The 13,003-nt window shown below is 29.6% G+C and overlaps 1 protein-coding gene across 4 annotated transcripts in view; it reads left to right on the top strand.

The window, feature by feature from the left end:
• LOC138933943 (myelin regulatory factor-like protein) overlaps positions 1-13,003 on the top strand; it is a 58,893-nt gene that overhangs the window by 31,355 nt on the left and 14,535 nt on the right. For 2 of the 4 annotated variants that reach the window (XM_070297218.1, XM_070297219.1), the window contains exons 2-9: positions 1,941-2,034; positions 9,108-9,332; positions 10,404-10,495; positions 10,588-10,895; positions 10,968-11,231; positions 12,205-12,383; positions 12,459-12,678; positions 12,755-12,913. In XM_070297218.1, the coding sequence (XP_070153319.1) occupies positions 1,941-2,034; positions 9,108-9,332; positions 10,404-10,495; positions 10,588-10,895; positions 10,968-11,231; positions 12,205-12,383; positions 12,459-12,678; positions 12,755-12,913 (1,541 nt within the window). Of the gene's footprint in view, positions 1-1,940; positions 2,035-9,107; positions 9,333-10,403; positions 10,496-10,587; positions 11,232-12,204; positions 12,384-12,458; positions 12,679-12,754; positions 12,914-13,003 lie in introns of all 4 variants that reach the window. The other 2 variants (XM_070297220.1, XM_070297217.1) reach the window with 2 other exon arrangements.

Below are 13,003 nucleotides of genomic sequence, written 5' to 3' on the forward strand. Positions count from 1 at the left end.
TTTTATGACGCAATAAATTATAACGACACATACCTGTACAAAACATACAAATAGCAACAATTATATTCATAAAATTATCTACATATATAGGATATCTACTTCCTGGAAAATCAGGGAAAACCTAGAATTCTCAAGGATTTCTTTTGAACCTACCTGAAAAAATCAAGAATTCTCATGGAATTTTATTGAACTTTAGGGAATTTTTAAAAAATTCTTTTTTTTTATAATTTTGCTTTGAATTGTAAGCAATCGGTAAATCAAGAGAATTATGTGTTTAAAATATATTATAAATATATATCTATCTCTGTTTATATATTTAAGTCTTAACAAAATATATATGTTGGATATCCAGTATACATTGTTTATTATAATTTTTAGTGCCAAAAAATAAAAATGTCATGCAAATTTGATAAAGAAGGAACATTGCCAGCGAAATCAAAATGTTCACATGTCTTAATAAAACTTTAATAATTTATGCGAAACGTGATTTATATTCACTTATTTGTTTAAAAGTTTATTTGCTAAAAATTGTAGCAAAATACTTATAGTAAGTAACTCAAAATCTTTCTGTAAATTACTCTTTTTTTTTTTGGTTTCTTGCAGTTGATTCCAGGGGATATTCACGACCAAAAGTGTTTATCATAAATTAGTAAAAGTATTAATTACAATAATTTTCTTTTATAAAAACGTTAAAAACCATATTATTTTGTGATACTTTATGTTCTTTTTACAATCCAGTTTATTTATTATTGATTTTCCAAACAATATGAATATAAGAAATATATTTCTTTTTTTACTTTCAACAGCTTTTTATTACTATTATTAAGCCCAAACATCCTTAAGTGGCTTTATGTTTTTCTTTTATATAAGTGAAAAACATTAGAAAAAGGGCATACAATAAAGAAAACTTACTTTAAAAAATTGCGCCAAAAAATCTTTGAAATATTTTCTTTATCTGGAATTTTGAATAAAAATACTTGAAGATCAGAACAGTTTCAGGCAATTTTTTTACAAGATTTGAGTATATATGCAAAAAAAAATTATTTATTATATACGTATATGGTAAAACATAAAAGGTTACACCGATTTTATCACCACTTATAAATATGTTGTAGAGGTTTTTCTGAGTAATTCTCCGAAAAGAAAAAAGTGGGGGACGACATTAATAAGTTTAAAAGATATAACAAATTAAAGTTTGACATTAAAGTTTGTATATACTGTAATAATCTGTTATTTTTTTATTAAAAAGGCTGTTTACGATATTTATGCGTGAGTGGGAGAGAGGCGGAGCCTTTCCTTCTGCACCTCCATCCCGAGAAAATTCTAACCTAACCAAAATCTATTTTCAGTTTTAAAAATAAAGTTGGGGTGGGTTAGAATTTCTTTGGGTAGAGGTATAGAAAGAGGGGTTCCATCTCTCGCATGCCTTCAATAAATAATATTTTTCATTTTAGATATATTTATTTACCGGAATAAGATAAAATGAGGAAAAATAATAAACTACATGTATAAACATTTAATTTATCTTTTTAATTTATCATAACCATCATTTAATTTATTATGTACCTACCCCGTAAATATAAACAAAACTTTTTTACGTCTACTCTACAAGAAATACAACGTATACAAATTTTATTGTTTCTAATGTTACTTTATAATACCTAAAAAAGGCATTAAAATTGTAAAACTTTAATTTGTTATATCTCCTAAACCAATGCCATCCCTCGACTTTTTTCTTGCGGAGAATTACTCAGAAATCCCTCCTCCCCCCCCCCCCCCCACAATATATTCAAGTAAGCGATAAAATTGTTAAGACGTAACCTTTTATACAGTTTTACCAAAATGGATATTGTTGAAACGGATAAACCTGCCGATTGATGACGATTAATAGATGATTTATTTTCATTTTAATACAGAATTTTTTTGTTTTTTTTTTCCAGGTCGTGGTGATTTCGTCGGGGGTATAGATAACGAGGCTCTGGATTTTTCGCAGTTGGAGGACTTTATCAATAGTGACAGTGAACAACCTGCAACGTAAGTCTAAAGAACATTAATCTTCGATATCTGTAGGTATTATTATTTATTTTCATTTTGCTACTTGTTACATCTCGGATCGGTTGAAAAAAAGACTCAATCAGATGAGAAACCTGATCTCGGGTATCAAAGGTATTCGATCTGGCAACGAGTTTAACTACATTTGGAAGCCATGGTTAACGCCTACATCGGCGCGTGTCTGTTGCACGTGAATACTGCGTGTCGCTAACGTAATATAATCGCAAATTCGAATTGTTATTTCTCAGAGAGAAACTGTGAAATATTTTATGGCACTAATTTATAACAATTTATATCAATAAATCTGTTTATCGAAAAGTTACATTAACTAATTTCCTCGATCTGTAAATAATAATATTTCTCTCATTCACATTTTACATTTTATATACCGATGGGAGACAAAAAGCTTCTTTAAACGAAATAAATATGTTTTCTTAAATCTTTATTTTTGATGAAAGTAATTGTTTATTCCTCATTACCATCTTTTTAAACTGTTTATTCTATATAAAAAAAATATTAAGTTTGGAGTAAATATGTATATTACACTCTAAGTACACAATATTTTATTTATACATTCAAATAACACTTTTATAGAATGGGATTTTTATGGGATTCTGTGTATTAAATAAAGTAAATTGATTCTTAAAGATGAAAAATTTAATTTTTTTTATTATTTAAAAATACATTTTAATAAAATAACATATTATTTTGGTATAAATTTTCTAAATTAGTAGTAAACACAACATGTTTGAAGAAAAAATGTATTTTTTTTCTACATAATACAATTTTTTAAAGAAAGAGTGATATTCAAAATGTAATATTTAAAATAAAGTATATATATATAGAATGTTAATTAATGTACCATTAAATACATAATGAAAGAAGAATTATTAAATAAATTTTTATTATAGGGGGAAAGTAGGGTAAAACCGGGTATCTTTTTGGATTTGTCTTTCTACAAAAAATCTGAGAGTAAAAAAAATTTTTCCTACCGTTAGTAGTCTTTAGTGAACCTTAAACTATGAGAAAATAAAGCTACTTGCCGGAAAAAAAAATTTTTGGGTACAAATAACAAGGCAAAAATAACAAGATTTTGTGGAGAAGTCAAAGTACCCGGTTTTGTCCTACCGGTAAGATCAAACAGGATACCCATTTGAAAATATGCAAAACACCGTGTAATTACAAAATCTAGATTTATTTTAATCAAAATACAATATAAAGATGTATTCTATTGACAAAAATCACAAATAAAGATATCCTCTTGCACTTACCGAAACAGATGCTTTATATAGAAAAACTGCACGATCTTTTTTGGACTAAAAACTTTGAACTTTCGTGCTATACGGCGTGCTTTTCTCGTATTCAATATTTTGTTACAAACGAATATAACGCGCTTGTAAAGCGCCACTAAGTGTAAGATTACAAGTATAGTATATTTGTTCTATCAGTTTAATATTCGATGCAATTTCAACAGAGAATTTAGAATATTAAAGTGATTGTTTAGAGCGATAAATCGAAAGTTGTTCTTTTATTGCTTATTTAAAAAGTAAAATATAACATTAATATAATATATTACTATTTCTTCAATTTAAACAAATTTTGTATTGGAATATATAACCATTTTTTTATTTAATTATTTGCAATAATTATTTAATTATTTGCAATAATTATTTAATTATTTGCAATAATATATATTTTTTTTGGTTTCCTATTCATATTTTCTTTCTTCTTTAAGAAGTGTTTATATATAATTTGAATATTATTTCAAATACAAAGAATATATTTAAATAAATAATATAAATAAAAAATTTTGTTTTTTTATACAAATAAATAAGCTATTAGAACTTACGAAATAAAATCTTTTTTTATAGAATAAAATTTTTTTGTATTAAAATTATGATAATTTTTTTCTCAGTGTATATAAAATCTGAAAGTAATTTTGATATATTAATATACACACACAAATATATATATATATATATTGGAAAGCTCTCGAGGTAAGCTACAAAAATATGTAATGAAAAATAGGGGGTTCCATTAAAAAAATTCAAAGTGATTTTTATATGACCTTGACGGTGCTATTCAAGGTCATATTAATATTATTATATAATGCGCCACTTAGAGCTCTACAACTTTTGCATGAAACATCTTTCACGAAAATGTGTTGTTTCTTCAAAAAATTGCTGATACAGGCGCTCTGTTACACTGTATATATAATATATGTGTATATGTATATACATATATAATTCGAGGATATAAATGTATAAAAATGGAGTTATAAATATGGTTAGAAAATATTCCAAAAATTCTAATGAGAAGCGTAGAATTTATGCGAAAATAGCCGCATGCGATGCCATTTCGAGGCGCCCCTTTTCAAGTTATGCTAATTAACAAATTTAGATAATATGCTTTTACCGTCCAACAGCATGAGCACGCGTTTCCTGCGAATGACACGACCAAGTATCAGGCTAAATTTCTAAATTGCTCTATCTTGACTCTATATATTCAGGCTGTTCGTCACTACGGCGATTATCACAGGAATGGTTATTATGTTTTGATAATATCCATATTTTATTAACTGAACTGCTGTGATATATTTTAATTTTTTTAATATTTTTAAACAAACAATGTATATATAAAACGCACAACCAAAAAAGGAAATAAATCTTTTTTATTTTTTTATTACCAGAGGAAAATGCGTCATATTATTTGTAAAGTGATCTTTAGATATAATCAATCAAGAAATCTACATAAGAGCTTTAAAAATGCAGTTGTCATTACGTATATGTCGTCGATAATACGGTAGAAATTAAATATTTCAGAAATATACATGATTTTATTGAGGAACTTAAAAAATTCCAGGAAATCATAAGAATTTATGATGCTATTATATAAGTAGAAAAAAATAAATAGATCTAATAAGTTGGAAGCTCTGTAAAAAAAGTAGAAAAAAATTAAAATAAATTAATTAGTTAAAACGAAATTATTCGTATATGTGTATATAAGATTATATGACATTAATCGATGATTGTTAATGTATAACGTATTAAACTTAATAATTTAAACTTGCATATTCCGCAACGGATCTATAAGAATCTTTACAAAAATAAGAAAACAAACAACACACGAAAATACAACAGATTCTCAACTTTCTATTAATAGCTTGGGGCACAAAAACATCTTATTCCAGACCTGCTTGCGTATACTGACGTAATCATATATACCCAGGAAACGCATCCACCTATTCTTTATACGCAAACACAATATCGCCCGTATCGTGCGTATATACACTTGGCTCATATACAGACGTCCATGCAGATAACGACCGCAGAGGTGTAATGATATAATGACAGAGGCAGACAGAACAGAATTGATGGAATCACAGCATGCACAGTGGTAACCCTGCTAATCCAGCACTCGTCTTTCATTAAAAGTCCCCCAGAATCATTGCAAGAGAAAAGAATTAATGGAAAAAAATTTATTTATCTAACATAAGTAATATTTGAATACGAGATGTCATCTCGTTTATCCAGTAAAATTAAGATATATATACCTATCAAATATATATATCTATTTAAAATATATACAGGGTGTCCCATTTTAAAGGACCCACTCAAATATCTCAGAAACACTGCGTTAAATCGAAAAATGTTTCAAACAAAAGTTGTGTGGCTTCAAGGGGGCCATAAGATGGTGACAATGATTTGACCTTGGAAAATCATTTGAAGGTCATGTGAAGGTCAACTTTAAAATCTTAAACGGAAACCCCCATTTTTTATTCAGTATTCTTGTAGCTTGCCTCGAGAGCTTTCCAAAACACTTTAATAAACTATTTTTTTATTCAGTACTTTTTGAGTTATTTTATATTTTAATCTGACATTTTTTGATATAAAAAATTAAATATCTCATAAAATAGTTAGTTTTTGATAATCTTACCGTAATACTTCTATGTACAGAATAATGATACAAATCAATTAGTATAAAAAAATAATAGTTTTGAAAAAAATTATTTACGATGTATTTTTTTTTGCACTAATTGATTTGTCTCATTATTCTGTACATAAAAATATTACGGTAAGATTATCGAAAACTGAATATTTTACGAAATATTTTATTTTTTATATCAAAATATGTCAAATTAAAATATAAAATAACTCAAAAAGTACTTAATAAAAAACTTACTTTACTTTATTATAGTGTTTTGGAAAGCTCTCGAGATAAGCTAAAAGAATATGTAATAAAAAATAGGGGGTTCCATTTAAAAAAGGAGAAGTTGACCTTCAAATGACCTTGAAAATGACCTTTAATGTCAAATCCAAGGTCACTATAAGATAGCCCCCTTTGTTCCCTACAACTTTTATCCGAGTCGTTTTCCTTCAAACGTTGATCCTGAAAAGTTATGAGGGTGGAACTTTTAAAATAGGACACCCTGTATAAATATGTATATATATATATATATATATATATACAGGGTGTCCCATTTTAAAAGTTATATATATTAATTATATATATATATTCAATATATATATTTACTAATTATATTTTTTTACAACTTTAAATATCTTAAAAATTTCTTTTCTTATTAATATTTCTGTTTATCTCTTTTTATATATACATCTTATTCTTGCGATTCTGCGTGAGACGCATATTTTGATGTGTACACGTGTATGCATCATGATCAACACGCAACAGATATGTTATTTAAAAAAACATTAGTTAGATAGATAAGAGAAGAAAATTCATAGTCGTGACGCAAATGCGAAATGATTTTATGTGAAATGGTTATTTGGCAAAAGAGAAGAGTCTATAAAAACGTGCTCACTCTTATTATTTTTTTTTTATTATACATAGTTACATTAATTGGAGAATAATAAGAAAGATAATGCAATTTTAGAAGATATCGGAGTAAAAAAATAAAAATATAAAACATAGAGAATAATAATGAAAACAATACAGTTGGCTATAATTTATACTTAAAGAATGAAGAATTTCCAACTGACAATATAATTACTGGCTGGCTTATGCAATGAAAAGGAATGGGTATTTTACATGATTCTTTTTATTCGATAGAGATTGTTATCAAGCGAATGTTTTCATTATTTTCTAATTAAGAATTCGCGGAAAATTCTCTCTCGTCGAACAAAAGTATAAATTGTAGCCAAGTCTTCAACACGGAAATTGCATAATAGTACCCATACCGTGCGGTGAAACACTCGCGAGTTTTCTCAACTCGTGGGACAAAACGCGAATTGTCAAAACATCATTTTCTACGGAATACTGAATGATTCAGACGATAACGATATCTCGTGTTTTGCAAATTCAATTGCGCTCTTGGCACGCACAGTTCTCGAAAGATCAATAAAAAGGCATTGGTATAACACGTATACAACGTATGATATATATATGGTTTTTATCAAATAATTGTACATCTCTCTTCTCTAAAGAAGATATATTAGAGTGTCTACTTTCTAGAAAATGTCTACTTTCTAGAAAAACAAGAAAAACTGGGAAAATCTGGAATTCTCAAAAATTTTTTTTTGTATTTAGAACAATCAAGGAATTCTCATGGAATTTTTTTGCGAGAAATATCTTAAAAAATTCTCTCTTTGATCATTTTGCTTTTATATTGTAAGCAGTAGACAATTCACCGATAAGCCAAGTTGTATAAATTATGTGTTTAAAATATATTTAAATCAGGGTTGGGAAGTAACGCGTTACTTGTAACGTTGTTATCGTTTTTTTCGGTAACGATCGTTACTTTTTTCTGTTTGTAACGGTAACGGTAACGTCGTTACATTTTTACAGTAACAAATTAGCCGTTACTTTTATCGTTATTTTTTGGTTTTTATTATCTTATATCTATTCAATAGATGTATTTTTTGAAAAATATTTTGTAGCCTTCTATCATAGGCTGCATTCTGATAGTCACTGCCAGTACTGAAAATCTATAATAACGTAAATTATAGATTTTACAATACTGACAGTGAATATTGGGATACCCTTAATAATATCAATATTTCTCTTATCAATATTTAAAAACAATGTTTGATAAAAATTTTCGACAAGATTGAAATTTGTAAATTACAATTTAAATTCCTATAAAGATAAGTGTATTAAAAAGTAAAGATATTAACATAAAAAATTAGAATCATTAAATAAGTTTAATATAAAAAACGCTTGCTATATAGGTAGAGACTAATTTAGAGTTTTTAATTTAACATAGATTATTACATTTAATATTGATTATTAAATAATTTTATAATCTAACAGTTTATTTTAGCATTACAAAAAACAAAAACATAATGAAAAAGTAACGAGTCGTTACTTTCCAAGTAACGGTAACGGCGTTACTTTTTAAAATCAGTAACGAGTAACGATAACGAGTTACTTTTTACAAAAAGTAACAGTAACGGTAACGCGTTACTTTTATAGAGTAACGTTCCCAACCCTGATTTAAATATATATCTATATGTCTGTGTTTATATATCCAATATCTTAACAAACTATTTTGAATATACAAAATACATATATATATATTTTTTTTTATTGTAATTTTTAGTGAAAAAAATTAAAATGTTATGCAAATAGAAAATGTTTATCTTCAAAAGTTATTCAATTTTTTTCAGTTTTTACATTTGCACAAATCTAGCACTTGAAATTTGAGTGGCTCTATGTTGTTTCTTTTTTTTCTTCGTATGAGCAAAAAACATTAGAAAATGGATACAATAAAAAAACTTATTTTAGAAAGTCGCACCAAAAAATCTTTAAAATATATTCTCTTTACTTAGAATTTTTAGTAAAAATATTTAGAAGATCAAGGAATTCTTAAAAATTTTTTTTATAAAATTTGAGTAAAGACACCCCTTATATATACACCCACGCGCGCGCGCGCGCACACACACACACGCATATATATATATATACAATACTTATATCTTCGTTGTATAAATATTAAAATATAGCAAATAATAATTTGCAAGCATGTTATAGAGGAAAAAATAAGAAACAAACGTATCGGAAGATATATTAGATAAAAAATCTGAATTTTGCGTTAGATACTTTGCGGACACTCTCGCGCATAATGAAAATGGGGGTGGAACTGCGCTTCACAATGGCCGGATCGAAGCACCTACGTCGCAACCGGTCGTCGCCCAGCAGCAATCATCACCACGATTACCTTCGCCGATGACACATCCAGTTTTGATAGCGTGCATTTCTGGTACTACGACAGTACCTAACAATAATGGCGGTTACAAAGATCCGCAGTTGTATGTTCACCCGTAAGTTGAATTCGCATAAGAATTATTGAAGTGAATCACAGACATACAAAAAATAAGATTTCCTGTTGCATTATAAATTTATTTACTATTTATGCACAAATTGAACTTATTGTGTTAAAATATAAGCTAATGATTACTTTTCAATATAGTCTCTTCGAGAAGATTGTTGCACTTGTCCCACCTTGGCACAAGTTTGAAGATTCCCCCTCGGTAAAAATCCGGCTCTCAATATTTAAATCATTATTGAACAGCATTCTGTATCGCTGCATCATCTGAAAATCGTCTTCCTCCAAGATGCTTCTTTAGCCGCCCAAATAAATGATAATCAAAAGAAGTCAGAACTGAACTCTAGGAAGGATGTTCCATGTCCATAATGTTTCAAACGATCAAATAATTACAAAACTTTCTGAGTTTAATGTGCAGAATGAAATCCGGTATTATCGTAAGAAATTCATAAGAAAGAGGCCTGGACTTCTTTAGAGAGAATTCCAAGCCGCTTTCTTCGAATTATCTTTTTGATGATGTAACAGTACAAAATAGTATTCAAGAATGATTTAAACATTAAGAGCCAGATTTTTACCGACAGGAAATCTTCAAACTTGTGCCAAAGTGAAACAAGTACGTTAAATTATATAAAAATATTATATAAATATTTATATCTTTTTTTACACATTTTAAGATTATATTAAGTACAATAAATATTAAGTGTAAAATTGCACTCTGCGTTAATAAAAAAAGAAGAGAGAGAGAGAGAGAGAAGCTTTTAAAACATAATATTCCTAGATCTATATTATAAAAAAAAAGTATCACATATATCTCTAATGCGTATCACTGTTTTAACTTAAAAACAAATTATATTTAGAAATAAGTTCTCTTTTTATTGATTAAGAAATAATCATTGTTAACTTTTCGACGTCTCTTTTCTCGAGAAAGATTTTAAGTAATATTTTTTTTTTTTTTTTTAGAGAACAGAAATTAAGTTTTAAAATACAGTTTAATAGAAAAATGATTTTCAGGCATTTTAATATCTTGATGAAAATTTATCTATAGAGAGAACATTGCACTTTTCAGACATGCATTACCAGAAAGTCCTCCGGACAGCGGAAGCGAGCCACCGTATTCACCGCCGGGACATAATGACACTCAACACGTGCATTCGCCACGTGAGTTTATAAATTAACGCTTACGTAAAATATTTGACAATAGAACATAAAATTATAATTCAGCAATTGTATGTATATATACGTAATTGCAGATCAAAAAGCGGCCTTACAAGAAATTCTCATGCATCACCAAAATAACCAATATCCGCCTAATTTGTTACCACCTTCTCCGAGAGCGTTGCCTTCAACGACGACAGATCCTCTACTATTAACGCCGGTTTTGACATCTCATCTCACATCAGGAACATCGAGTCTTCCGACGCAGTCTCAGATAGGACCATCTCTGGTACCATTATCGCACGAACACAGCCCGGCTGGCGTTAATACGTTGTACTCATCTCTACAATCAGCTCCGAAAAAGAGAAAGCTTAGCCAAGATGGCCTTATCCACGTCAAACAGGTGCTTTCACGTTTCGGATATAATAAATTTTTGTTTCGATTATTATTATTTGCAACATTATTGACTCTTCAGGAACCTGAATTGGGTACCGTGGAGCACAGTTGCAGTAGCAGTAGCGCGGTATTGGATAGTGATGAGGTCACTGACAGCAGTTACATCGACGCTAGTTACCAATGCATTCGGTTCCATCCTTTTCAACAAACATCTTGGCATGTTCTTTGCGATCACAATCTCAAAGAATTACCGATACCACATTACAGGGTGGACGCGGACAAAGGATTCAATTTTAGCAATTCGGATGATGCATTTGTTTGCCAGAAAAAGAATCATTTCCAGGTAAAGGAAAGCGAAATATATCGCAGATTAAATTTTTCCTGAATCTAAATATGTATATAATAGCAAAAGTGTATTGTAAAAATTGTGAATTTTTTAAATATATTATATATTTTATTATACATTTTATGGGTGTAGTTCCGAAAAGTACTCACCCCCGATTTTTTTAAAACTCAGTATTCTTACGTATTTTGATGCGCTGATTACGAATATCATAGTGAAAATCGCCGACTATTTGATTTTCATGGTGAAAACCATGAAAAACCCATAAAAATTATAACTTTTTACGCTTATCTCAGTAAATACGGAAAATTGTGATAAATGTTTTAGATAAAAGATTTAGATCTCATAGAGATAAACATTTCATGTCCTATTCATTTTTACCGTACGAGTGATAGTTTTCGACAAAAACGATGGTCTCTAAATCTTATATCTGTCCTCCCATCTAAGCATGTACTTTGCAGTATATATACGATTCCACATGGGTTTGCAACTTTCCACGCAAAGCGAGGTTCCACGCAAACCTATTCGTCTAGTTTTTTGGTAGTGAAGCTCCTCACAGGGGGGCGGAACCCACTATTTCCACGCATACACTTTTCCATATGGGTTTGCAATGGGGACTCACAGTTAAAAAACACTCTAAAGTTAGGATTTTTACGTTAACGCTGTTACTGTCTTTATACTCCATTTATTCGAAAATTATTATTCGTACGGTGAAAATGTATAGAACCTAAAATGTTTTGATCTCTATGAGATCTAAAACTTTTGTGTAAAACATTTATCATAATTTTCCGTATTTATTGAGATAAGCGTAAAAACTATAATTTTTATGAGTTTTTCATGGTTTTTACCATGAAAATCAAGTAATCGCCAATTTTCACTATGATATTCGTAATCAGTGCGTCGATATACTGAGTTTCAAAAAAATCGGGGATGAGTACTTTTCGGAACTTTATCCCACGCGGTACATTTTTAGATAACATGTCACTCGCAACTTCAAGGAGAGGCCATATTCGTTAGAACTGGTGAAGGTCTGAAAAAGATAAGTGGTTTCCAATTACATTTCTACGGAGTCAAAGTGGAGTCTCCGTCGCAAACAATTAGAGTCGAACAAAGTCAAAGCGATAGAAGCAAGAAACCTTTTCACCCTGTAACGTAAGTTTATATACAAGCGCAGTATATAGAGATCTCTGTAATGTAATTGGATATTGCTGAATTACGCTACGATAGATATTGGTGTTACAGAGTCGAATTAAGCAGCGAACGTGTCACGAAAGTGACGGTTGGTCGCTTACACTTTAGCGAAACTACGAGTAACAATATGCGCAAGAAGGGAAAACCAAATCCAGATCAGAGGTATTTTCATTTGGTCGTCGGATTGCACGCTCATACCGCGGATCAAGCCAGTTATCAAGTAGTGGCTCACGCATCAGAACGTATAATTGTCAGGGTATGTAAAATTAATAGTCTAAAATAATTTTGTGAAGAAATTGTAGATTGACTCTCATACGTCTTATGCGTTACAGGCAAGTAATCCAGGACAATTTGAATCAGAAGGCAGTGGTGCAGGCGTTGAAGGTGGATGGCAGAGAGGAGCCGCCCCGGATAGCGTATATCATGCAGGCAGAGTTGGAATTAATACGGACAGGCCGGACGAAGCTCTTGTTGTACATGGCAATATGAAGGTATACAACTTTTGGATTATATTACGAGAACGGGTGTCTTGTCTTTTACGCGTAATTAAGATTTTCTCTGATTTTATTATCTTACACGTT

Source organism: Polyergus mexicanus, unplaced genomic scaffold, assembly GCF_030449975.1.
Source record: "Polyergus mexicanus isolate NDT 795.1 unplaced genomic scaffold, iyPolMexi1.0 SCAF_6, whole genome shotgun sequence".
NCBI lineage: Eukaryota > Metazoa > Arthropoda > Insecta > Hymenoptera > Formicidae > Polyergus > Polyergus mexicanus.